The sequence below is a fragment of the Piliocolobus tephrosceles genome, chromosome 5 (genome assembly GCF_002776525.5).
Source record: "Piliocolobus tephrosceles isolate RC106 chromosome 5, ASM277652v3, whole genome shotgun sequence".
Classification (NCBI taxonomy): domain Eukaryota; kingdom Metazoa; phylum Chordata; class Mammalia; order Primates; family Cercopithecidae; genus Piliocolobus; species Piliocolobus tephrosceles.
In genome coordinates, this window is record NC_045438.1 from 22,306,916 (window position 1) to 22,332,337 (window position 25,422).

At 36.4% G+C, this 25,422-nt stretch overlaps 1 protein-coding gene and 1 long non-coding RNA gene across 2 annotated transcripts in view; one reads left to right on the forward strand and one right to left on the reverse strand.

Moving 5' to 3' along the window:
- LOC111554911 overlaps positions 1 to 25,240 on the forward strand; it is a 28,605-nt gene extending 3,365 nt beyond the window's left edge. Inside the window, exons 2-3 of the long non-coding RNA XR_002735365.1 lie at positions 22,326 to 22,440; positions 23,150 to 25,240. This is a non-coding gene — a long non-coding RNA (uncharacterized LOC111554911). The remainder of the gene's footprint in view (positions 1 to 22,325; positions 22,441 to 23,149) is intronic.
- TRDN (triadin) overlaps positions 1 to 25,422 on the reverse strand; it is a 410,542-nt gene that overhangs the window by 231,333 nt on the left and 153,787 nt on the right. The window contains exon 10 of the mRNA XM_026455003.2: positions 18,404 to 18,481. Coding sequence (XP_026310788.1) covers positions 18,404 to 18,481 — 78 coding nt within the window. The remainder of the gene's footprint in view (positions 1 to 18,403; positions 18,482 to 25,422) is intronic.

Genomic DNA, 25,422 nt, shown 5'->3' on the forward strand with positions numbered 1-25,422 from the left:
AAACTTTGTTTTGAGAATTGAAACCTGAGAGCATAGGAGGTGGCTTGGTTTTTTTAAAGGTGGATAGGGGTAAATCTTTCTAAATGGGCAATTGGAAAGATTATTGAAAACAAGTGGAAGAGCTTTGGGCTATTAGCGAGAAGACTTTTCAGCAGAGGAAAAATATCTGCAGAGACCCTGAAATCAGAGCAGGCTAGATAAATTCAAAGAAGAGCCAGGCCCAGTGAGGCCAGAGTTGAGGACTCAGTAGGGGAGTGCTGAGTGCTTCAGCCAAGATGTAGTGGGGCAGATCTCCTAGAATCTTGTTACCGGTATGAATTTTCCATTTCCCTGTGAGTAACATAGGAAGCCACTGAGAGGTTTAAGCAGAGAAGTTATACAATTCTGAGTGAAGGTTTAAGAAAATCTTTGGCTGTTGCTAGGTGGTGTCAAGTGTCTCGTTGGATTTTGTGATCAAATTGAAAGGGAGAAGACTTAGGGAAAAAATAATTCAGAATAAATATTCTTCTTTTTTTTTTCCAAAAAGTTCCTTGGAATTTTATTTGGGACTCTGCAAGGCATGCAACTTTATAGAAACATGGTAAGAGTACCTCCCTTCACATTGTAATTAGGTTGCTATAACAGAAAAGCTTTTTAAATTAAGGACTTCACTTGAGTGACGTGGCATAACTAAGCTGGTCTTTCAGGCTCTGAATCCATTTTTTTGCCTTGACTTTTCTTTAGTCATAGCTGAATTATTCTCAGCAGTCTGCTCTTCTCATTATTAACTATTAACAACAAACAACTAACAAGTAGCAATTCTACAGCACTTTCCAGAGACTACCCGAGACTTTAGTCATATGATTTATTCACATAAATCAACAAATGCTTATCTAGTCTTATGCCAAAACCCTTTGCTAGTGTTTGGAGTTTTAAAAACCTCCTTCCAGTAATACTAGGTGTGAGAGCAGTAAGTAAGAAAGTTCATAATTATAATAAGGACTTTGAGAAACACTGGATGTGAAGCATGTGGGAATCAAGAGAGACATGCAACTCCTCACAGCTGAGTGGAGTGGAAAGCTACTCCTGGGGACGTAACCTCAGACTGAGTCTAAAAGGGCCTGTGGGGCCTGGCATGAACTGTGGATAGCATGTGTTATTATAAATGCCAGAAAGGAACTGAGGTACAGTCGTAGCTCATGTCTTGCAGATACAGTGGAGAACTCAGTGATACTATGTCATTCATGAAGTAAATGTTGTAAAGGACTCTAGGTCTTACCTGTTTAAATTCAAACTTCTTCAAGATACCATACTACAGGCAGTGACCCAAGATTGTGGCCACCGCACTCTAGTCTGGGCCACAGAGTGAGATCAGTTTCAAAAAAAAAAAGGCCATTGTGAATGTTAGCTCCAGATCAACTGCAAGAACAAACCAGCAATCCCAAGAGGACCCACAGACCCTCTGAAGGAAGCAGACTGCTTCTGCAGGACCTGGGAGACGCCTCAAATACCAAGAGTGCCCCATATGTGGAAGGGGGAAAGGGAGACCCTCCTCTTCCAAACATACACCCCCACTGTAGAAACTGATGGGCTGTTTGTGGGAGAAGTTTCTGACTTTATCTGGAGCTGAGTCAATTTAGAGAGTTGAGCAAAATACAGGGGTAGAGGAAAAAGCAGAAAGACCCTAGGAGTTCACTGGGTCCCCTAGCAGACCATTCCTCCCTGGCACCACATGGATTCATCAGGAGGGTGGCCAGAGGAGCAGGGGGTAAAACCACAGGGAGAAGAAAATCTCTAGCTGAACTTCGTGACAATTTGAATGGAGTGAGAAGCCTCCTGGCCAGAACTCAGGGGAGGCTGCAAATTTGGTGTGCAGACTCCACAGGTGGAGGGAGAATCAAGCCCTTTTCTTTTGCAGCTGGGAGATGGGTAGCCTGAGGCAAGTTTTCAAGCCCATCTCGCCCTCCACCTGGAAACAGACTTGGGCTGTTGGCAGGGGACACGGTGGAAGTGAGACCAGCCCTTTGGTTAGCTTGGGAGCTGGGTCAGGTCTGTGACTGCCAGTTTTTCCCAACTTCCCTGTCATCCTGCATGACTCAGCAGAGGCAGCCATAATACTCCTACATACACAACTCCAGTGACCTAGGAATCTCACCTCCATCCCCCACAGCAGCTGCAGCAAGCCCACTCAAGGAGAGTCTGAGCCCAGACATCCTAGCCCTGCCCCCGCGTGATGGTTTTTCCCTACCCACCCAGGTAGCAGAAGATAAAGGGCATATTATCTTGGGAGTTCTAGAGCCCCACCCACTACTGGTCCCTCTCCATACAACTGCAGCTGATGCTCTGTGGAAACCACCACCTCCCAGCAGGAGGCCAACCAGCACAAAAATAGAGCATTAAACCACAAAAGCTAAAAATCCTCACAGAGTCCATTGCACTCCCCTGCCACCTCCACCAGAACAGACACTGGTATTCATGGCTGAGAGACCCATAGATGGTTCACATAACAGGATTCTGTGCAGACAACCCCAGTATCAGCCCAGAGCTGGGTAGACTCACTGGGTGGCTAAACCCAGAAGAGAGACAACAATCACTGTAGTTCGACTCACAGGAAGCCACATCCATAGGAAAAGGGGGAGAGTTCCACATCAAGAGAACACCACATGGGACAAAAGAATCTGAACAACAGCCTTCAGCCCTAGACCTTCACTCTGACAGAGCCTACCCAAATGAGAAGGAACCAGAAAACCAACCCTGGTAATATGACAAAACAAGGCTTCTCAACACCCCCCAAAAATCATACTAGTTCACCAGCAAAGGATCCAAACCAAGAAGAAATCTCTGATTTACCTGAAAAATAATTCAGGAGGTTAGTTATTAAGCTAATCAGGGAGGCACTAGAGGACGGCAAAGCCCAGTGCGAGGAAATTCAAAAAACGATACAAGAAGTGAAGGGAGAAATATTCAAGGAAATAGATCACTTAAAAAACACTCAACAATTCAGGAAACTTTGGACACACTTTTAGAAATGTGAAATGCTCTGGAACATCTCAGCAACAGAATTGAACAATTAAATAAAGAAATTCAGAGCTCTAAAACAAGGTCTTTGAATTAACCCAATCCAACAAAGACAAAGAACAGTGAATAAGAAAATATGAACAAAGCCTCCAAGAAGTCTGGGATTATGTAAAATGACCAAACCTAAGAATAATCAGTTTTCCTGAGGAATAAGAGAATTCTGAAATCTTGTAAAACATATTTGGGGGAATAATCAAGGAAAACTACCCCAGCCTTGCTAGAGACCTAGACATCCAAATACAAGAAGCACAAAGAACTGGGAAATTCATTGCAAAAAGATCATCACCTAGGCACATTGTCATCAAGTTATCAGAAGTTAAGATGAAGGAAACAATATTAAGAGCCGTGAGACAGAAGCACAAGGTAATCGCTGAAGAAAAACCTATCAGATTAACAACAGATTTCTGAGCAGAAACCCTACAAGCCAGAAGAGATTGGGGCCCTACCCTTAGCCTCCTCAAACAAAACGATCATCAGCAAAAATTTTGTATCCAGTGAAACTAAGCATCATATATGAAGGAAAGATACAGTCTTTTTCAGACAAACAAATACTGAGAGAATTTGTCAATACCAAGCCACCACTACAAGAACTGCTAAAAGGAGCTCTAAATCTTGAAACAAATCCTGGGAACACATCAAAACAGAACCTCTTTAAAGCATAAATCACATAGGCCCTATAAGACAAAATAGAAGTTAAAAAGCAAAAACAAAAACAAAAAAAACAAAGTACATAGGCAACGAAGAGCACAGTGAATGCAATGGTGCCTCACAGTTCAATACTAACATTGAATGTAAATGGCCTAAATGCTCCACTTAAAAGATACAGAACCACAGAATGGGTAAGAAATCACCAACCAACTATCTGCTGCCTTCAGGAGACTCACCTAAGACTAAAGGACTCACATAAACTTTAAGGAATAGGCATTTCATGCAAATGGACACCAAAAGCGAGCAGAGGTAGCTGTTCTTATATCAGACAAGACAACCCTTAAACCAACAGCAGTAAAAAGAGACAAAGAAGGAGATTATATAATGGTAAAAGGTCTTGTCCAACAGGAAAATATTGCAATCCTAAATATATATGCATCTAACACTGGAGCTCCCAAAGTTATAAAACAATTACTAACATACCTAAGAAATTAGATAGACAGCAGCACAAAAATAGTGGGGGACTATAATACTCCACTGTCAGCACTAAACTGGTCATCAGGACAGAAAGTCAACAAAGAAACAATGTATTTAAACTATATATTGGAACAACTGGACTTAACAGATATATACAGAACATTTCAACCAACAACCACAGAATACACATTCTATTCAATAGCACGTGAAACTTTCACCAAGATAGATCATATAGGAGGCCATAAAATGAGCCCCAATACATTTAAGAAAATTGAAATTATATCAAGCACTCTCTCAGATCACAGTGGAATAAAACTGGAAATCAACTCCAAAAGGAATCTTCAAAACCATGCAAATACATGGAAATTAAATAACCTGCTCCCAAATGAGTACTGGGTCAAAAACAAAATCAAGAAGGAAATTTAAAAAGTATTTGAACTGAATGACAATAATAACCAACCTACCAAAACCTCTGGGATACAGCAAAGGCAGTGCTAAGAGGAAAGTTCATAGCCCTAAATACCTACATCAAAAAGACTAAAAAAGCAAAAACTGACCTCTAAGGTCACACCTCACAGAACTAGAGAAACAAGAACAAACAAACCCCGCAGAAGAAAGAAATAACCAAAATTAGAGCAGAACTAAATAAAATTGAAACAACAACAAAGAAATACAAAAGATAAAAGAAACAAAAAGCTGGTACTTTGAAAAGACAAATAAAATTGATAGACCATTAGCAAGATTAACCAAGAAGAGAAGACAGAAAATACAAATAACTTCACTAAGAAATGAAACAGGAGACATTACAATTGACACTGCTGAAATAAAAAAGATCACTCAAGGCTATTATGAACACCTTTACCCATATAAACTAAAAACCTAGAAGAGATGGATAAATTCCTGAAAAAAAACATCCCTCCTAGTTTAAATCAGGAAGAATTGGATACCCTGAGTAGACCAGTAACAAGCAGCAAGACTGGTAATATAAAAATTACTAACAAAAAAAAGTCCAGGACCAGATGGATTCACAGAAGAATTCTAGCAGACATTCCAAGAAGAATTCATGCCAATACTTTTGACACTATTCCACAAGATAGAGAAATATGGTATTCTCCCCAATTCATTTTATGAAGCCAGTATTACCTGAATACCAAAACCAGGAAAGGACATAACCAAAAACGAAAACTACAGACCAATATCCTTGATGAATATAGATGTTAAAATCCTTAACAAAATACTAGCTAACCAAATCCAACAACATATCAAAAAGACAATCCACCATGAGCAAGTGGGTTTCATACCAGGGATGAAGGTATGGTTTAATACACACGAGTCAATAAATTCAATACACCACATAAACAGAATTAAAAACAAAAATCATATGATCATCTCAATTGGTGTAGAAAAAACATTAGACAAAATCCAGCATCACTTTGTGATTGAAACTCTCAGCAAAATCAGCATACAAAGGACATACCTTAATATAATAAAAGCTTTCCATGAAAAACCCACAGCCAACATATATTGAACGGGTAACAGTTGTAAGCATTCCTCTGAGAGCTGGAACAAGACAAGGATGTCCACCCTCACCACTTATCTTCAACATAGTACTAGAAGTCCTAGCCAGAGCAATTAGAAAAGAGAAAGAAATAAAGGGCATTCAAATAGGTAAAGAGGAAGTCAAACTGTCACAATTTGCTGACGATATGGTCATTTACTTTGAAAAACCTAAAGACTCCTCCAGGAAGCTCCTAGAACTGATAAAAGAATTCAGCAAAGTTTCCAGATACAAGATTAATGTACACAAATCAGCAGTTCTTCTATACATCAACAGCAACCAAGCAGAAAATTAAATCAAGAACTCAATTCCTTTTACAATAGCTGCAAAAAAACATAAAATAGTTAGGAATATGCCTAAACAAGGAGTCGAAAGACCTATACAAGGAAAACTACAAAACACTGCTGAAAGCAATCATAGACAACACAAACAAATGGAAACATATCCCACATTCATGGATAGGTATAATCAATACTGGGAAAATAACCATACTGCCAAAAGCAATCTGCAAATTCAATGCAATCCCCATCAAAATACCACCATAATTCTTCACAGAGTTAGAAAAAACAATTCTAAAATTCATATGGAACCATAAAAGAGCCCATATAGGCAAAGCAAGACTAAGCAAAAAGAACAAATCTGGAGCCATCACACTACCTGATTTCGAACTATACTATGAGTCCATAGTCACCAAAACAGCATGGTACTGTTATAAAAATGGGCACATAGATCAATGGAACAAAATAGAGAACCCAGAAATAAACCCAAATACTTACAGCCAACTGATCTTCAACAAAGCAAACAAAAACATAAAGTGGGGAAAGGACACCCTTTTCAACAAATGATGCTGGGATAATTGGCTAGCCACATGCAGGAGAACAAAACTGGATCCTTATCTCTCACCTTATACAGAAATCAACTCAAGATGGATAAAGGACTTAAACCTAAGACCTGAAACTATAAAAATTCTAGAAGAAAATATTGGAAAAATCCTTCTAGACAGTGACTTAGGCAAGGATTTCAGGACCAATAACCCAAAAGTAAATGCAATAAAAACAAAGATAAATAGCTGGGACCTAATTAAACTAAAGAGCTTTTGCACAGCAAAAGGAATAACTGGCAGAGTAAACAGACAACCCACAGAGTCGGAAAAAATCTTCACAATCTATACATCTGACAAAGGACTAATATCTAGAATTTACAACAAACTCAAACAAGACAGTAAGAAAAAATAAAAAAAAAATCTCATCAAAAAGTGGACTATGGACAAGAATAGACAATTCTCAAAAGAAGATATATAAATGGCCAACAAAAATATGAAAAAATGCTCAGCATCACTAATGATCAAGGAAATGCAAATCAAAACCTCAATGTGATACCACCTTCCCCCCTCAAGAATGGCCATAATAAAAAACAAAAATCAAAAAACAGTAGATTTTGTCATGTATGTGGTGGTTGGGGAACACTTCTACACTGCTGGTGGGGATGTAAACTAGTAAAACCACTATGGAAAATAGTGTGGAGGTTCTTTAAAGAACCAAAAATAGAACTACCATTTGATCCACCAATCCCACTACTGAGTATCTACCCAAAGGAAAACAAGCCATTATTTGAAAAAGGTATTTGCAGACGCATGTTTATAGAAGCACAATTCACAATTACAAAATCGTGAAACCAACCCAAATGCCCATCATTCAATGAGTAAAGAAAGTATCGTGTGTGTGTGTGTGTGTGTGTGTGTGTGTGTGTATGTATGTATAATGGAATAGTACTCAGCCATAAAAAGGAATGAATTAACAGCATTTGCAGTGACCTGGATGAGACTGGAGACTATTATTCTAAGTGAAGTAACTCAGGAATGGGAAACCAAGCATCCTGTGTTCTCACTGATATGTGGGAGCTGAGCTATAAGGACACAAAGACATAAGAATGATACAACGAAATTTGCAGGCTTGGGGGAAGAGTAGGAGGGGGACAAGGGATTAAAGACTACAAATACGGTGCAGTGTATACTTCTTGGGTGATGCGTGCACCAAAATCTCACAAATCACCACTAAAGAATTTACTAATGTAACCAAATACCACCTGTATCCCAATAACTGATGGAAAAATTTTAGAAAAAGATATCATACTACATTTTTCCCTTTAAGCTTCAAAAAGGTGTGATGAAAGGATTTTAATAATCACTTTATTTTATATGGTCAAACAAGGTAAAAAAATACATTTTAGTTTGGGTTGGAACCGCAGTAATTTCAAGATGATAAGAATTTATAGAATAAAGCGCATGATCTTATACGCATTAGAATACACTTCATTCTCAGGTAAAAGTCTACACATCTTATAACCTGTGAGGAAATGGGTTCAGGAAAGATGACTAACGTGGCCAACTTCATAGGTCATATAAGTCAGGGGTCCCCAACCCCTGTGCTGCAAGCCAGTATTGGTCAGTGCCATGTTAGGAACTGGGGTGCACAGCAGGAGGTGAGCAGAGGGCACGTGAGCATTGCTGCCTGAGTTTCACCTCCTGTCAGATCAGCAGTTGCATTAGATTCTCATAGAAGAGTAAACCCTCTTGTGAGCTGCACATGCGAGGGATCTAGGTTGTGCACTCCTTATGAGAATCTAATGCCTGATGATCTGAAGTGGAACAGTTTCATCCTGAAACCATCCCTCCCCTCACCCCGTCCATGGGAAAACTGTCTTCCGGGAACCAGGTTCCTGGTGCCAAAAAGATTGGGGAATGCTGATGTAAGTGACAGAACAAATATTTAAATTTAAAGATGATCACAAACCCTGTTTCTCTCCTGCAACACGGATAATGAAGCTTGAGATAGATATACTCTCTGAAAAACTTTCAAGCTGATTGAGTCACGGGCAGAAAAGAAGTGCCACCTTTTACCTCAACTATGCCAAACTTACCTTTCAGCTGTCTCCCAACAAAAGTTCTTTGACTTCATGAGTTTTTTTCCCTGTTTCTGAATTTAGTATGCAAAAGGAAATGCAATGAGCAAGATTATTTAATACATTTCAAATTAATGGAACTTAGCATTTAAAATGGATAAGGTAGATTCCTCCCAAACCTTTTGAAAATGATAAAGCTTTTTACATGAGTGATTGCATTTATTTAAAATGGGTTGTGTTTATATAGCTGAGGGGTGCCACATCTGTTCTTTCTCACTTTCTGTGAAACAAAAAAGGCAACCACTGTGTGTTTGTGTGTGTGTGTGTGTGTGTGTGTGTGTGTCTGTGTTAGAGAAACAGAGAGAAGGAAAGAGGAGCGAGATGGGAGAAGGAAAGGGAGATGCTATATTTTATTTTTCCACTCAGTGCTTTTGCATTTCAGAAGGCAAATGCTCAAAGTTTGATTTGGACTCAGAGAAGCAGCTCAATTCACATGCACTTGTCTCTTTAGATAATTCCATAAATTACAATTGCTTTTGTTTGTTTGTTTGGTGTTGCTGACATTTGGAAATTCTTAAAAACGCTTTAAAATTTTTATGCAGAATCCCTGCTTACTCAAGATGTTTTATTGTAAGCTTTCCCAAAGTGTCTTGTAGAAATAGTAAAGAAAACATAAATATAAGTTTCTTTTCTAAAAACTTTTCATTTACAATATCATGTTATTTACATAAATTTACTTTTTCCATATTTTATCTATATGTTTTTCTACATTTTTCTGTAATTGGAAATGGATTGCAAGAATATATCATTACGTTTAAAATGTCAAGGATGCCTAGAAACATTAGAAAATTGAGCTTTTTCTTTTCATGACTAAATTATTAGTACAAGAAAAAGTTGGTTGCAACTCAAAAGCAAAACATACATTTCCTTAAAGTAGTATTTCAAAGATACTGGTATTTTTATAACAGTTTTGGTCTTGATTTATTAAATAAATTAGTAAGACCCAATAGCTATTTTAAAATATGATTTGACTTTAAAATAAAAAATTACTAGTATATGGGACACATATATAAGTCCGATTTTCAAATGAAGCCTTTCAATTTTTAAAATTGTGCCTAATGGAGATCAGTTCTTAAAATAGAAGCAAGTGCCCATGTAAAGACTTCAACTTTTTAAGTTGTAATCATCTGAATATGCTGAATTCAGGCTTATTTGAACTGATACACTACATACATTTTACCATCTTTTATGGATTAAAACAAACTAGTAACACATTACGTCTTCTACTTCTTAATATAAAATTCTAGTAAATTAAAAACTTTTTAATATAAAATTCTCATTTAATTGAAGCAGCCTTTTTTTTCTTTTTTTGAGACAGGGCCTCACTTTGTTACCTAGGCTAGAGTGCAGTCATGGGATCTCGGCTCACTACAACCTCTGTTTCCCAGGTTCAAGTGATCCTTCCACGTCATCCTACTGAGTAGCTGGGACTATAGGCATACACCACCATGTCCAGCTAATTTTTATATTTTTTGTAGAGATGGGGTTTCGCCGTGTTGCCCAGGCTGATCTCTAACTCCAGAGCTGAAGTGATCCACCCACCCTGGCCTTCCAAAATGTTGGGATTACAGCATTCCTTATCCTTTATTAAATGAGCAATTTCTAAGACTCTTTACTCCATTTATGTAAAATACACTTGGTCTTGAAGATGCAGCCACTTTTCTCACTCATTCTAGAGAGGGAAAGGATGATGCCATTTGGAATTGTAACAAACTGGTACAATAGGAAGAAATATTTACGTCGAACAGACCAGATAGCAAACAAATGTTTTATAAGGAAAAATTGGTACTTGTAAGCAAGAGCATTGGAGGAAACATTCTTTTCTATAAAATGTTTTATGAGAAAATGTGCTGACACAGGAAAGTTTCAGAATTCCATAATAAGAAAGCAATTAGATCAAATTTGCTCAAATTCACAAACTATGTCATCCTTGACTTCTTCTTTGGTCTTTTACAGGTCAAAATGCAGGTGAAAAACCATTTTTTTTATACTAGCATTAACAGTTAGGAAAGGGCTGGAGGCAGGAAACTGGCCCTGATCTGAACAGAAGGCCCTTTTCCTGTTTCCCACATCATGGAGAACATTCTTGGTCTTCAGAGTAAATATCTGTTGCTACTGAAGAGTCAAGACAGACAGATGCCCCTAGCTATCTTGGCAGATGTAGAGGGTAAGAAAAACAAAACTACTTCCTCTTATGGATACGACAGTGAGAAAAAGTTAATTGTTTTCACAAAAGGTCTTTTTAATAATCGATAAAAGGAAATCAAAACCAATATAACAAAAGAAGAAAGTTGTAAGTTTAGAGATACAAGTTTCTTGTCTACTAAAATGTATTTATAGCTCATAATTCATGAGGAGCTCTCATTTCTTTCCCTTTTCATTTTCCTTTTTTTTTGGGGGGGGAGATGCTTTGCCACCTATTAGTTTTTGTTTTTTTTAAGAAAATTTACCCAACAGTTATTAATACTTACCTACTTTTCCACAACACTAAGCTGAATTATACTTGTTCCAACATATTAACTCAAATATGCCTATGTTACCTCAGGCCAAGCCCCAGTACAGTGTTTTAATTAAAAAAATAAAAAACAAGAGTCTAAAATTCGAAGAAAAAAATTGAAGATATGTTTAGATCTTTATTGAAATCTCTCAAATAGTCAACATCATATGACCTAAAACAAAATATTGTAAAGATCCCATTCTTAATCTAGTTCCCCAAGCCTCCCCCATCACAGCTTTCTCTCCAAAATTCTTTTTTCTTCTGAAAGCACTACCAAATCCTACTAGTAAATATCATCTGGCAGATGAGGAAACCCAGTGTTTCAGAGATTAAGGGAACTAATAAAAATCTTACAGTTGACCCTTTAGTTCAAACTCATGACTACTGCATCCTCATTTATATGTAGCAGAGAGAAAATTTAGAGTCAAGAGTAGATGAGCATAATTTTCTAATTGACAGATCTAACTTTTCCTGGCTACTCTTCGTGTTATCCATCTCTCTGGAGCATGGGGCCTCTTCCTTTTCTCTTTCATATTCTCTCATCCTTGGCTTTATCAGTTTGTATCCTAATGACATTTGTGATAAATGTATGCATCAATTTGGCTAGGCTTTGGTAACACTTACTTCATCAAAGATAAGTCTAGATGTTTCTATGAAGGTAGTTTTTAGATGTGATTCACATTTAAATTGTAGGCTTTGAATAAAGCAGATTACCCTCTGTAATGTGGGATGGGCCTTGTCTAATCAGCTGAAGGACTTAAAGAGAAAGGACTGAAGTTCCCCAAGGAGGAAGGAAGTCTTCTTTCAGACTGCCTTCAGACTCAAGACTGCAAAATAAACTATTCCCTGGGTCTTCAGCCTGCCTGCATGCCCTTCAGATTTTGGACTTACTAGCCCCTGCAGCTGCATCAGTCAATCCTTTAAAATAAACAATATTTTCTCAATAGATAGATAGTGAGATAGATATCTCCTATTGGTTTTGTTCCTCTGGAGAACGTTGACTAAATCAATGTGTTCTACATTTCCTTTCTTGGGTCTATGCTGTGTTCGAGACAGCTTCACATTCATGACTGACCTACTCTTTAGTTATATTTGAAACTAACCTTTGTACAACAGTGTTTTTGAGATCATTTGCTCCTTAGGAAATTGATGAGTATGATCAGAAACAGAAATATTTTTGTGATTAAACAAACAAACAAACAAACATGGGAACACTGGGTTTAAAAAAGTTAAACAGACTTCCTTAATATACAGAATTTTTGGATCCTTTGATACATGTGTGTGTGCATTGTGAATGCAAAAGAAAAACTACAACATATTAAGCTGCCCAAAAGTTATTTTGTCATGAAAACACTTTTTAACAAATAATATTATAGAACTAGAGTTTCTCATAACATACTCCAAGAAATGCTGTGCCAGGGCTAACTTATGACTTCAATATCTATATCTCCCTCATTTGTAAACTCCTGACTTATATATTCAGTTGTCCACTGCAGATTACCACTTGTGTGGATCAAGCTCAACATCCTGCCTGACACATGGTAGTCTCCATGTCCTCTCCAGGTCCCATCTCTACCCTGACCCTTATAGGTTACATTAATCAAGCCCCATGTCCTCTGAGTGTGGGCTGTTTTGGCCTATGAGAGCAACATCAAGAGATAATAGAGTAAGACAAAGAGAGAGATCTGGGCATTTATTCTCTAGTTTCCTCCAAGGCTCACTGAGAATTTTACATACTTCATTTTGCAAAGTGTTTGTTGGTGGTTGTGGTCCCCTGCTGAAGGATACTACCTTCAGATGTTCTGATTGGACATCTTTCCCTAAAGCTATAAAGTCTTCTGGACGTCTAAACCATTCTAACCATTCTATTCTCTTGCCTCTTCAGGCATAGGGGTGATAAAGGCTTCCTACTTTGGCTAGCTCTGGGGTGCTCCACCATAACCCTGCAAACCTTTAAAAATAATATAGTCATTAACTCTCTTAATCACTCATGTAAGTGCTCCAGGGACCTCAATACACCCAGCAAGCCCCAAACCTAATTCATTATTATCTCTCAAAACCTGTTCTTATTCTTAATGCCATTCAATTAACCAAATCAGATAAAAACTTTAACAATGATATTCAGCTCTAACACTTAATTGCCATTTTAGGATAATGGAAATAGACTGAGCCTTGGTAGGAGACACCTAGCTTCCAATTCCAGTTATACCATATTTAGAGCTGTGTTATCTTAGGCAATTTATTTGATTTCTCCGATCTTCTCTGTAAAATGACATAAATCATGTTCACTGCTTGCAGTTGTTTTGAGAGTAAAATGTGATTGTTTAAAAAGAATAGTAGCGGAAGTTTTCCCATGGGCAGTTTTCTCCTAAATTTGTCTTATACTCCCAACTCTTAGGTTCACCCCTCACCAATTCATCCTTTCTATAGTCGGCACATAATCTTAAAGACAAATTTAATCATACTACTCTCTGCTCAATTGCTTAAGCAGTACCACATAATCTATAAGGACATGTAAAAGCTTTAGCTGTGTATACAAAGCCCTCCAAGATACAGTTCCAGTCCTGTATTGAAAAGTTATATTAGAGTTTTATGTATACTGACCAATGTCATGAAAGCAACACCTTACCAGCTTCTATGGATACCAATAAAGAACTACCATAAAATTAATGTTTTTTATATGGTTAAGAAATGTCCTGATATAAAAAAAATTAATAGCAACCAATGGTTGAGTACCTAACTGTGCTAGAAAATGTGCTATATTGTTATTAGCAACTCTCTAAGTTAAATAGGTAGTAAAAGTAGTTTGGTTTATATATTTTATCATAATTTATAACTAAAGGCCAATCCTATTAAAAACCACCAAAAGATATGATTTTATTTCTCCACAAAACAAAGAAAAAATATTATATTGACCTGAAGTTCAATAAAATCTATTATGTCATAGAGTTAATGAAATAAAAATTGAGGACAAATTTCTATTTTATTATTTTATTTTATTTTTTACTTCTCAGGATATATCTCACTGAGGAGCTAAGGTAATAAAGTTCTTGGTTTAATAGAATTGTAAATAAAACCTTACTAGCTCCTGTAGAATATTGTCTTCAGATGCATCCTATGGTAACAAATTATCTTATAATAAATTTTATATAATGTTCCTTTCTCCTCTGTATCTATGCAATTCAACTAACTTACTCTTTATGGCTCAATGAAAGATTTGCAGTTTCACTTCATCACCTGGCCTCATTTATATCTCATCCTCCTCCTAACTTTTACAGCCTTTATGATATCTGTAACTTATTTTTGTGTTTCAGTAAATAATGCTTCATAGGATTATCCATCGTCCCAAAAAGTGTTACATCTCTATCATATCTATAGTTGCTATTTAACCACTAGGCAAAGCTATGTAGGGTTCACTCTGTTCTTATGGCAATTTATTACCAATCTACCAGTCTGAAAAAATCAGATGTGAAATATTTGGGTATAAAAGCATAGAGGGACTCCAGAGACTATTTAAGTTTGGTTCATAGGTGAAGAAATTGAGGTCCTAAGAAGTCAATTGATCTATCAAAGACCGTACAACTCATTAGTAACAAAGTTGAGATTGGGCAGACTCTGGTCTTCCCTCTAGAGTTCTCCTGTTCACATACAAGTGATAGCATTTATAATATTATTCATAATTGCAAGAATAATTATTAGTTATATATTTATTCAACAAGATATAGGGTACTTGATAGTAATTTACCTTTCTCTATTTGACTTCATTCATGTAAACTGCAGCTATTTAATGGAATATTAAAAGTAATTTAAGTATAACTTAACTTCTTCCTTCCACATCTTTGTCACAACAGAGGAGTCCTGGTAATTTTATGCTAAATGCCCAAAAATTACATGCGGGTGAAAGTAGTGGGAAAGACATTCTCTAGTATGGTTGATTAAAGATGAATGGAATCATATATGGTAATTTTGCTTATTATAAGGATTTTATGAAACAGCTTGGCCGGGCGCGGTGGCTCAAGCCTGTAATCCCAGCACTTTGGGAGGCCGAGACGGGCAGATCACGAGGTCAGGAGATCGAGACCATCCTGGCTAACGCAGTGAAACCCCGTCTCTACTAAAAAATACAAAAAACGAGCCGGGCGAGGTGGCGGGCGCCTGTAGTCCCATCTACTCGGGAGGCTGAGGCAGGAGAATGGCGCAAACCCGGGAGGCGGAGCTTGCAGTGAGCTGAGATCCGGCCACTGCACTCCAGCCTGGGCGACAGAGCGAGACTCCGTCTCAAAAAAAAAAAAAAAAAAAAAAACAGCTTTTCTGCCTTCCTTGGTAATTGGGAAGAAGGTGGGCAACATTGCCTGAAGTTGTTCTGTTTAACCACTGAAGAGTCTGAGAAATACAGTTCTTGGGGTAAGAGATTAGCAGGAATGCGGAAAAACATTTGACGATAAAGGACCTTCATGCTAAGAGCTAAAATCACCTATCATGTTAATATTATAAGATACCATTTGATTGGAGGAAAAAACTCACGTAAGTCAGCTCCATTTGTGAAAGAAGTGGATAACCCTTTGAACTTGTAGGCATTTCAGCCCTAGTAAGAGCTCTCAATAGACATGGAAATTCAAAATTGTTTAAAAGATGAGAATTAACATTATATTTACAATAGGTTCATTTCAAATTAGTTTCAGTTATATCCATAATTAAATACAAATTGACAACAATGACCAGAATGACTATGTGAAGTGGTTATTACATAAGATCTTTTCTAAACGTATTGTAGCCAATTTTTCCTGGCCAAAGAAATTCTAAAACATAAAATAAGAGTCAAAGGAAATAAATGATTTAATATATAATTCATCCTTTTGTATCAAAAAATTCAAAGTAATAAGAACTTCATTATGACAGACAAAGCATGCAATGTGGGGAAAAAACGGAAATCCAAGAAAAGCAAGAGCAATTTCAAGGCACTAAATAAGTGGACTGAGAGAAGAAGTACACAGATACTTCCCCGAACAAAGTAAGTGCTGTGGAAGTTTTGTTTCTTAAGTGCTATGAAAGCACAAAGAAGGCTTTTATGGGCTTTACAGATGTGTAGTATTGGCTTTACAGATTTGTAGTATTCTTTTACCCATAAAGAGAGCCACATTGTTTTTTTCGATTTCTACTAATGAAGTTTTATTTGTTTCTAGTCTCCCGTGAACAAATTTAATAATCTAGTCTCTACATGAGCTCTACTTTTTAAAAACATTAAAATTGAAATATGTACATGCTCCTACATTCTGACCTGTTATAATTGTATTTCTCACGTATAATAGCACACTTTAGTGCCAGATGAAAGTTCCTCCTTTTTACATAAAGCGTTTTATTTTTGTTTTGTGTGTGTGTGTGTTTTTTTTTTTTTTTTTTTTTGCAACTTGGTTCTAAGGAAGTTCCAAACTAAAATAGTGCATCAAGAGGACTGGCATAATCAGTCTCACTAAAAACAGCTTGATTAATACTAAATATGTCCTAGCTCCTAATCAATTATGTTAATGAAGTCATAGGCAGCACATCTGCAAGCCCTGACAAAGCCCATGATCTCAGCATTGCCTGGTAATATAGACTCCTCTAGTTGCTCAGGGTTAGCAGGCTCTGAGCTTTCAGAGAAGACACTGACAAAGGCTTGTGGTCCTCAAACTTTGTTATTTTATTCACCACAACACAGTACTAGGTTCTGAGATGAACTGTCAAATTACATTGCTCTTTTAATACAATAACAGAACCTAAGAGTTCTACTTAACAAATGACACATCCTTTTCCAAGGGACAGATTGCTAGGCAAAATATATGCTACTTGGTGTTTTATCAGCCTCTGCTAGGAGATAACTTGGCACCAAACACTTGAATAATCTGACTATCAAAGTCTCCCTCAAGTTGGGAAATCTGAATTCCTTGCTTTATGTCCATCTGGAACAACAACAGAATTAGAATCCCATGAAAAATTAAGGTAATACTATTATTTATGTGTGTTGTCTTGTCCAGTGAACATTTTGGTGAGTGAGTGAGTCAGTTTTGTGTCAAATTCTCTTAAGTAATATGACATATTATAGTCCAAATGCCAAAAGAAATGTAATTCTGATTTTTTCTCTCTCTCTCTATTTTCTTTTTTTTTTGGACTGGTTGTTTCTAAATTACTTGTTTACTCTCTAGGTAAGTGACATACAAGAGTAACCTCTTCCTGGATGAATCCTCATGAGTGTCATCACTTAGTCTCAAGGGATGGCCAAAGCCAATGGGCAGTTGTTGAGCTGAGTGGGAAGATCTTGAACAAGCAGGCTGGAGTGTCCACATTGCATACAGAAGATCCTTTCCAATGTGGGACAAAGCTGAGGGTTTCTACCCCTTTCTAGAGTGGTAGTGATCTGAGGAAGACCTCCATTTGTACTCTTGTAAAAATTTAATGGTGCTTTAGCTTTAGTTACTGGTGTTTTTATACTGGCAAATTGAGTCTTGACAGAGAAGGAACTGTTTTCTATTCATCTATGAATCCCCAGTATTTTAGACAATATCTGAAATGATCCCATGTTTGGGTTTTAATAAAAGTTTAAGAAATGAATGAAGACTTAAAGAAATGACTTTAAATTTCCAGCAAAATTTATTACAATACTGATCTTGAGACATCATATTTTCAAGAATTATTAGTAGTATTGTATATAGTACTTATAAACTATACATACATATATATACAACAGTGTATATTTGTGTGTGTGTGTGAATGTGTATGTTTGTGTGTGTGTGTGTGTGTGTGTATATATATACACACACACACAAAGCTAGGAAAAGGTGGAGCTCAGATTCAAACCCAGCAACTCTGGCAGCAGCCTCTTCAGAGACTAAATTGATCAAGCTGTGGTAAAACTGCAAGAGTTGCAAGGCATAGCCTTATCTGTTTGTCCCTATATTTTTTTTGCTTGATTCCCAAAGTACTAGAGTGGGCATCCTTCTGGAAGCTGAGGGTCACCAATATAGGATCTTAAGGGGAAATTGTTGGTTTTCTGAAAAACAGCAAATTGCAATTTTAGGAAAAGTAAATTAGAGTTTAGACCTACTAAAAGTATGTAAGAAAACATTGGATTTTGCTGTTGCTTTGTGACTATTTTTGTTGTTCTTGTTTCTCTACATTCTATTTTACCTACAATAGAGATCTTTAAGAAAAAAAAAAAAAGTACTTGCCTTCAAGGGCAGGTGACGCCAGGGTGGGTCTAGAAGCTTGTTCTGTCGGTAATGGAGGTGGAATGGCTGGGCTTTGTCCTGTACATACAATGCAGAAGTAGGCATTGGAAAAAAAAAAAAAAAGTATTAACAAATCTAATATCCACAACTAAAAAGCTAGATCTGTCCCCTACATGCATAATTCATAATACCAAGCCAAGTATAAATCATATTATTATGCAATAAGAAAGCTATTATTAAGTGAGATCTTCAAGAAGATACCTTCGCAGATTCAGTTATCTTCAGAGCCATTTCTGAATATATTATTTTCCATAGATGGATATGCAATGTTAAGTGTATCTACTGGACTTCATTAATGGAAAATGTACATGTACTCAAATTAAGCAATTTATTTTTAATACGCACATTAAATTATGGAAACTAAAATCTCAGAAGCTGAGGGGGAATCTTAATATAAGAGAAATCACTATTTTTTCCATTTAACTAAAAATTCTCAAATGATATAATATGAGCAATAAAAGAAGGTTGAAATTCATAGGCCTTTTCATATTGAAAAGATACATTTTTTTCCTGCCATAATAAATGACCTGTAGTTAAGTAAACAATGAGCCAAAGAGAAAATATATTCAGTTTTATAGAACCTTGAAAGCTTCTCTCAAGTCTCTGAGCTTATTATGAACTGAAAAAAAGAGAGAGAGAGAGAGAAAGAAAGAAAACCCACAATCATTTCCAAGTACTTCTTTATCCCAAGTGATTTCCTTAATTAACCAATACCATCCAGGCCATGAACTCTCAACATTAGCTAACTATCATATGATCCCATATGAATTGCTCGCAAAACATTTTGTCATTACTTTTCATTCCATAAACTTCTGCTGTGTGTTTTTTATCCTGAAATCAACATGCAACATGGGCATGTGTACCTTCTAAAATCTCACTGACAACTAGATATTATCAAATGTCAGCAGACCTACCTGCTTACTGAAAGGTTTCCTTTCTTAGAATTCACCAAAATTAGTTCTGGATGGTATAAAATGGTTTAACAAGCAAAGTAATTAGAGTTGCACAAGCACCACATTCCAGGCCTAGGCCCTCATGCCACATGAAGCTCTGTCCATCATATTGTGTTCTTGTAGTTGTTACACCCATACAGGTTAATTACTGAGCATGTTTAAGTATGTATAGAAGCCAAACATACTGTTTCATAACTTACAGGCCATATGCCTACAAAAATATTCATTTATAATGTTGTTAATTTTTTTCCTTATGAAAGTAAAGATTGACTTAAACATAATATAACATGCAAGTTTATTTTTTAGTTAGCAAAGAAAAAAATAAGGCTGGAAGCACTAAAATGATTGATCCACATTATCTTTCCCTAGCTAATATTTATATAGTGTTTACTATGTGCCAAGAATGATCCAAATGATCTTCCTGTATTAAGTCATTTAATCTTCACAAGCTCTTTAGAATGTGTGTATTAGTCTCATTTTATAGTTTTTAAAACTGAGGTTAACTGGAGTTTAGGCTACTCAGCTCCTAATAAGTGGAACTGGATTTCAATGCAGGTTCCCAAGTTGCAGTTCTTAAAGGTCCTCTCAGATTGCCTAAGCCTAACAGAAGGGTCATGTATCAGGAGTCCATGACTATAGCTGACGAGGGACAGGGGAGTGAAGCCTCTACCCTAAGTTTCTACTTTCTCAGTGGGTTAAAGGGATTTATGCTTGGAAAGATCTATTCCCCAACCTTGTTTGAGGGCCATTCTTGAAATAATTCTAAGGTAGGGTAGTATTTTGTGGCTTTGAAAATAAGCCTACAAGGACAAAGAAGGAGTCAGTTAAATGACAAAACTTTTAAAATACAAGTGTCCATAAATATACATCAGTTGTTTCTAAATACTAAGATATATCAATATCTTCATAGAATGGTGCCTGTTGAGTCTAAGCTGTTTTCTACCCTGTCAGAATAGTACCTGTCAACTACCCTGTCGGTGAATAGTAGTGGCTGTATAATTATAGTCTTTTATAGTCTTGTTTAGTTATTGAGGAACTTATTATACAATATATAAAATCATTTCCCTGGAAATTTCATGTAATTTACACTATTCCATATTTTTAGATTTATCTAAAGGAACTATAAAGTTATTATTTTACTTAAAACAACTTTATTGCATTCTTACTATATACAAACACTGAAGAATTATTAAAACCCAACCCTGTCTTCAAGAAGTTCCCAATATATTGGCTGAAACAGACCTCTAGACAGTTCATTACATTATAGTGTGTTGAAGGAAAATCATATATACAAAGGATATACTGCAGAAAGAGTCTTGAAGGAGAGTAAGTTAACAGCCTAAAAGGAGCCTGCCAGGTAAGGAAGGATGGGGAAGATGGAGGGATTCCAGGTGGAAGGTATGTGGTAAATTAAAAAAAGAAAAGCCTCGATGCCAAAATAGATATATTTATTAAAACACACAAACTGGTGCTTCTGCAGCATAAAGTGCAGTATGCAGTTGATATCAGAAATTCTCCACAACTATAATCTCTTTTTATTCTGCTCCCTAACGTGGCTGATGGCATGGTTGTAAGGCAGTGGACACAATGGGTACAATGGGAAAGTAGGACCACAAGCAAAAAAAAATTTAAAAAACAAAGGAGAAGCCAGCTGGCTGCCCGTCTCCATGGTGACAGTGATACTAGCCCTGGGAGGGAATTACTAACTCAGGACAAGGTTTTGTCGTATTAGGGTGCACCAAAACAAATCAAATGGGTCATACTTGAGCATGACACACGACTTTGATCCTGACTCATATAATAAGTGATGTCAGAAAAACTGACTGAAATCACAAATCGTTTTGCTAGGTGAATGAATACATTATATAACATATACAATAAATACATAATGAATTATATTAAATGTAATATTATATTAATAATACAGTCCTACAGCAAAATCAGAGTTGTTTAGCATAAAGACTGCATGCTTAGGAGTCACATGGGTGTAAGTGATGGCTTCAGATCCGTCACTTAGAAGCTGTGTGAATTTGAAAATCTCATAACATCTCCAAGCTTCAGTTAGAATATTTATAAAATGCGGATAGTTGTAGGGGTGTTATAAGGATTAAGTGATGAAGCACCCAGTGCATGGGAGATACTCAAAATATTAATTCTTTTCCTGATAATGTATTTACAATTTAAATCCCATCTAATTACATAAGAAGATTTGAAGTTGACTTTTGAAGTAAGAAAACAAAAACAAAGAAAATTGAACATGACAGAAATAGCAGAATTCATTTGCAGAAAAGAGGCTTATAATTTTATTAGGAATATATTCTTTTGGAATTCCTGAAGATTGTTACTCTCTGAAGGAAAGATTTAGCCTGTTGAAATTTACATTCAAACTCTAAAGGTGCCCTTCATTTTACAAGCTATTACCTGAAAATCCCTCTGACATTCAAACACAGTAAGTTGACTTCATTTCTGTTCCTTGAGTGATTTGGGCTGGCTTATTTCCATAATGCCTGAATGGTAGGTTGGCAAATTGCTAATATTTTATTGTTCTGAGGTCTTTTCCATACAAGTCAATTTGGTTGTTTTTGATTTAGTCAAATTCTTTTGGGGCTAGTGTACAGTGTGCATTCATTCTAATGATCTAAGTTACTGATGTTTTCTTTACTTTGCTAGAAATGATGAATGAGATTACTCAAAATCTTGTCAAGGTAGGAGGCTATGAGCTGAATTCTGATTGCATGAAGGAAGAAAAACAATTCACTACACTAAAGTTTAATCTATCTAGTTTCTTTATGAATGAGATTCCCTGATTGAAAGCCATTTCTGAACATCTGCAGCCTACTCCCTCTATATGGTAACAAATGTTGAGGCTACTTTTTTCTCTAACACCTAATAGAGATTTTAAGTCATAGACCCTCATTGGATTTTCCTGGAAGTATGGAGAGTTACATCCAGAGAACTCTGAACATTTTGGAAAGACCCCAATTGTGCAAACAATGAGTGGCAATAAATCCTGGGACTGGAAAGGTATGAGGACCTCGAAGTAACCATTGAGTTGAAATTTATTTACATTAAAAACACACGATATAGGAAATCATTACAAATTTGTCAATTTGTAATGATTGACAATCACTGTGTCAATTTGTTCTTTCAGGTTCGCAGAAGGCATTTATAAATCTATGACTAAAAGTAAAGTGAGAAGATGTGAGTTTAATAAGGAAATGATAGTCAAGTTTATTAAAGCAATAATAATACTTATGTATTGGTATAAGCTTCCTAGACTACTTTTGTAAGATGTAGAATATTTTCAAAGTTTGGAATTTAACAAATACTAAAATTAAATGAAAAGATGATTTTATATTTTGGCTGAGACATGTGATTGTGCTAAGGTCCTGTGTCAATAGGGGCACCTTGACCTTCATGCTTCCTTACTATCACTTGCTTCTGCCTTGTACTTTTGGACCACTAGAGATATGGGGTGCCAACCACTCCTCCCCTTCCCAACCCCATCTATTAAAAATAATTGAATTGCCACTCATATAATAATCAGAGATGTTCAAATTTGCCTGTTAAACAAAGACCTCTCCAACTGGGAATAATCTGAAGAAGTTCAGGAGTTTGTGTGAGGTGGGCAGGCACAGGAGGTTTTTACTTCAAACATAGGCATCCTTATACCTTTCATTTGTGTATTGCTAAATGTCACCACTGTACTTTGCATTTCTTTTGTTCCTTCCAGGGACTTCTCAACCCCAAGGGCAACCATAGAGTCCTATACAAAGAAAGATAGAGCAGTGTGAAAGAGGCCTGGATGGAAAACCGAAGACAGAGCCAGTGAACCAGAGCCAGAGAACCAGGCAGAAAGCCAGAGAATGGAAAACACAGATGCATAGAGAGACAGAGATTCAATGGGGAAGTAAGGAAGGAAGAAAGAAAGGAAACCAAAATGTTCTCAGCACTACAACTTCTGCCTTGTTCTGTTCTAGAACAGTATGAGCTCAGTATTTTTTCAGTCTCTCAATTTTCTACAGCTAATAATTTGCTCTTTCAGTTAGTGGCAAAGGCTTAACAACAAAGGCTTGTCTTTAATACTAGAGAGGAACTTTTAGAATTTATGATGATAAGCCTTTTGTTCTGGATACGGTATGTTGCACAAGTCTAGGGACTGGAATTTCAAGTGTCTAGTCCATACTCTTATTCCTTTATTTATTAAATATTTTTTCTCTTCTTGTTTTTAGTATGTATTTCTTGAGTCATTAACATACAATATATATAGGACTTCCGCTGAGGACATAATAATGTATATGATGGAAAAGATATGTAAAAGTGCCTTGAAGAGACTTGGTCTTGTGAGGGACAGACAGGAAATGGGCAATTATCATCTAACTTAGGTCTGTTGTTTCAAGGTAAAATAAGAATAATAACATCTGTGTTAGCTGGGATGTTGTGAGTGTTTGTGGAGATAATAGTACAAATGAAATTACTGAGGGACAATGGTGAAGATAGGGCCGTATCATGGAGCTTACATTAGCGATAGAAGGAGATGGGAGATACAAAAGCAAGACAATATTTCATATTTCATAAATGAATGGCAAGCATTGAGTGGTGAGGCAGAGAATGAATGGAGAAAGAGATAAACTAAACTGGATAGTAAAGGAAGAGCAGGGCCCCACTAAACTATGTGGAGTTTTGTGCAAATCACATGAACACACATAGAACATTTTAGGCTGCTCATGTGAGTTTGGATTTGTCCTAAGGGCAATAGTAAGCCTTTGAAGGGCTTTAGCATGATAGAATTTTAAAAGATCGGTGGCTGCTATGTGAACAAAAATAATGTTGTAAAGAAAAGGACATGAGCTGTATCAGATCAGTTGGAGACTATTGAAATAACCCAAGCTGGCTTGGACTACATAGGGGCAGTGTAAACTCATTCATTCATGCAAGAAATACTTATTGAGTGCCTACTCAGTACCAGACCCTTTTCTAGGACATGGAGTTATAGCGATGAACAATATAGAAAAAATCCCCTAATTCATGCAGCTAAGACTCCAGTGGGCAGAGACAAAAAAAGAAAAATAGCAACTAAATAAGTAAAAAGGAAATGAGTACCCTATAAAAATTTATCAGGGAAACATTATAAGGAATGCCTTTCAGAGTAATGGGTAGTGATCTTACATGTATGGTCAATGAAAATCAGAAGTTGTAGAGAAGTAGATAAATTCACAGCACATTTTAAAGTAGATCTAACAAGACTTAATGAATTTGATGTGGTAAGTAAGAAAAGTAAATCAAGGATGACTTTTATAATTTGACTTGCGTATCTGGGAACAAATAAGCACAGTGCCCAAACAAGGGCAGAAAATTTTTCATTCACCCAGCTATTTATGAACTCATTTGCTTAGTCTTTATTGCCTCTTGCATTATATAGTTTTCACCTTGCTGGAGTACCCGTATAGAAGATCACCAATGAGGAAGCCAGAGATGGCTTATTTGGTTATCCCAATAATACATCTTATTGTTAATTAACTCTCAAGGGTTTTTTTTTCCCACAATTTTAGAAAATTTTTAAGCAAATGAATTATTCAAAATAAATTGGCTATGTGACCCTACTATAAGGTGTTTAAAACACCAAAAGCTTAAACTTCTTAGATCAAAGGACATCCTCCAGGCCAAAATGTTTCCACTGGAACGGTTTCTTTGCTTCCTGATTAAAAGCTTCCCTAATATATTTCCATGTGTTATTACATATTTGCGTATGCACTTTGATAGAAAGCAAGAATAGTAGCCAAATACATATTTCATGTTTTCTTTTGATTAAAAATGATAAAGGTAATATTAGTGGTTTTTTTTTTCTCATCTCCAATTTATGAAATAAAAATAATTTTCCATGGAATGGCCAACTAAAGAAAGGAAATATGATAAATTCAGATCATATCATTGCTCCATTTATCCTTGTACCCTGTTTATGACAGAGTACCTGACGTTTGAGGTATAATAAAAATAGATGCATAG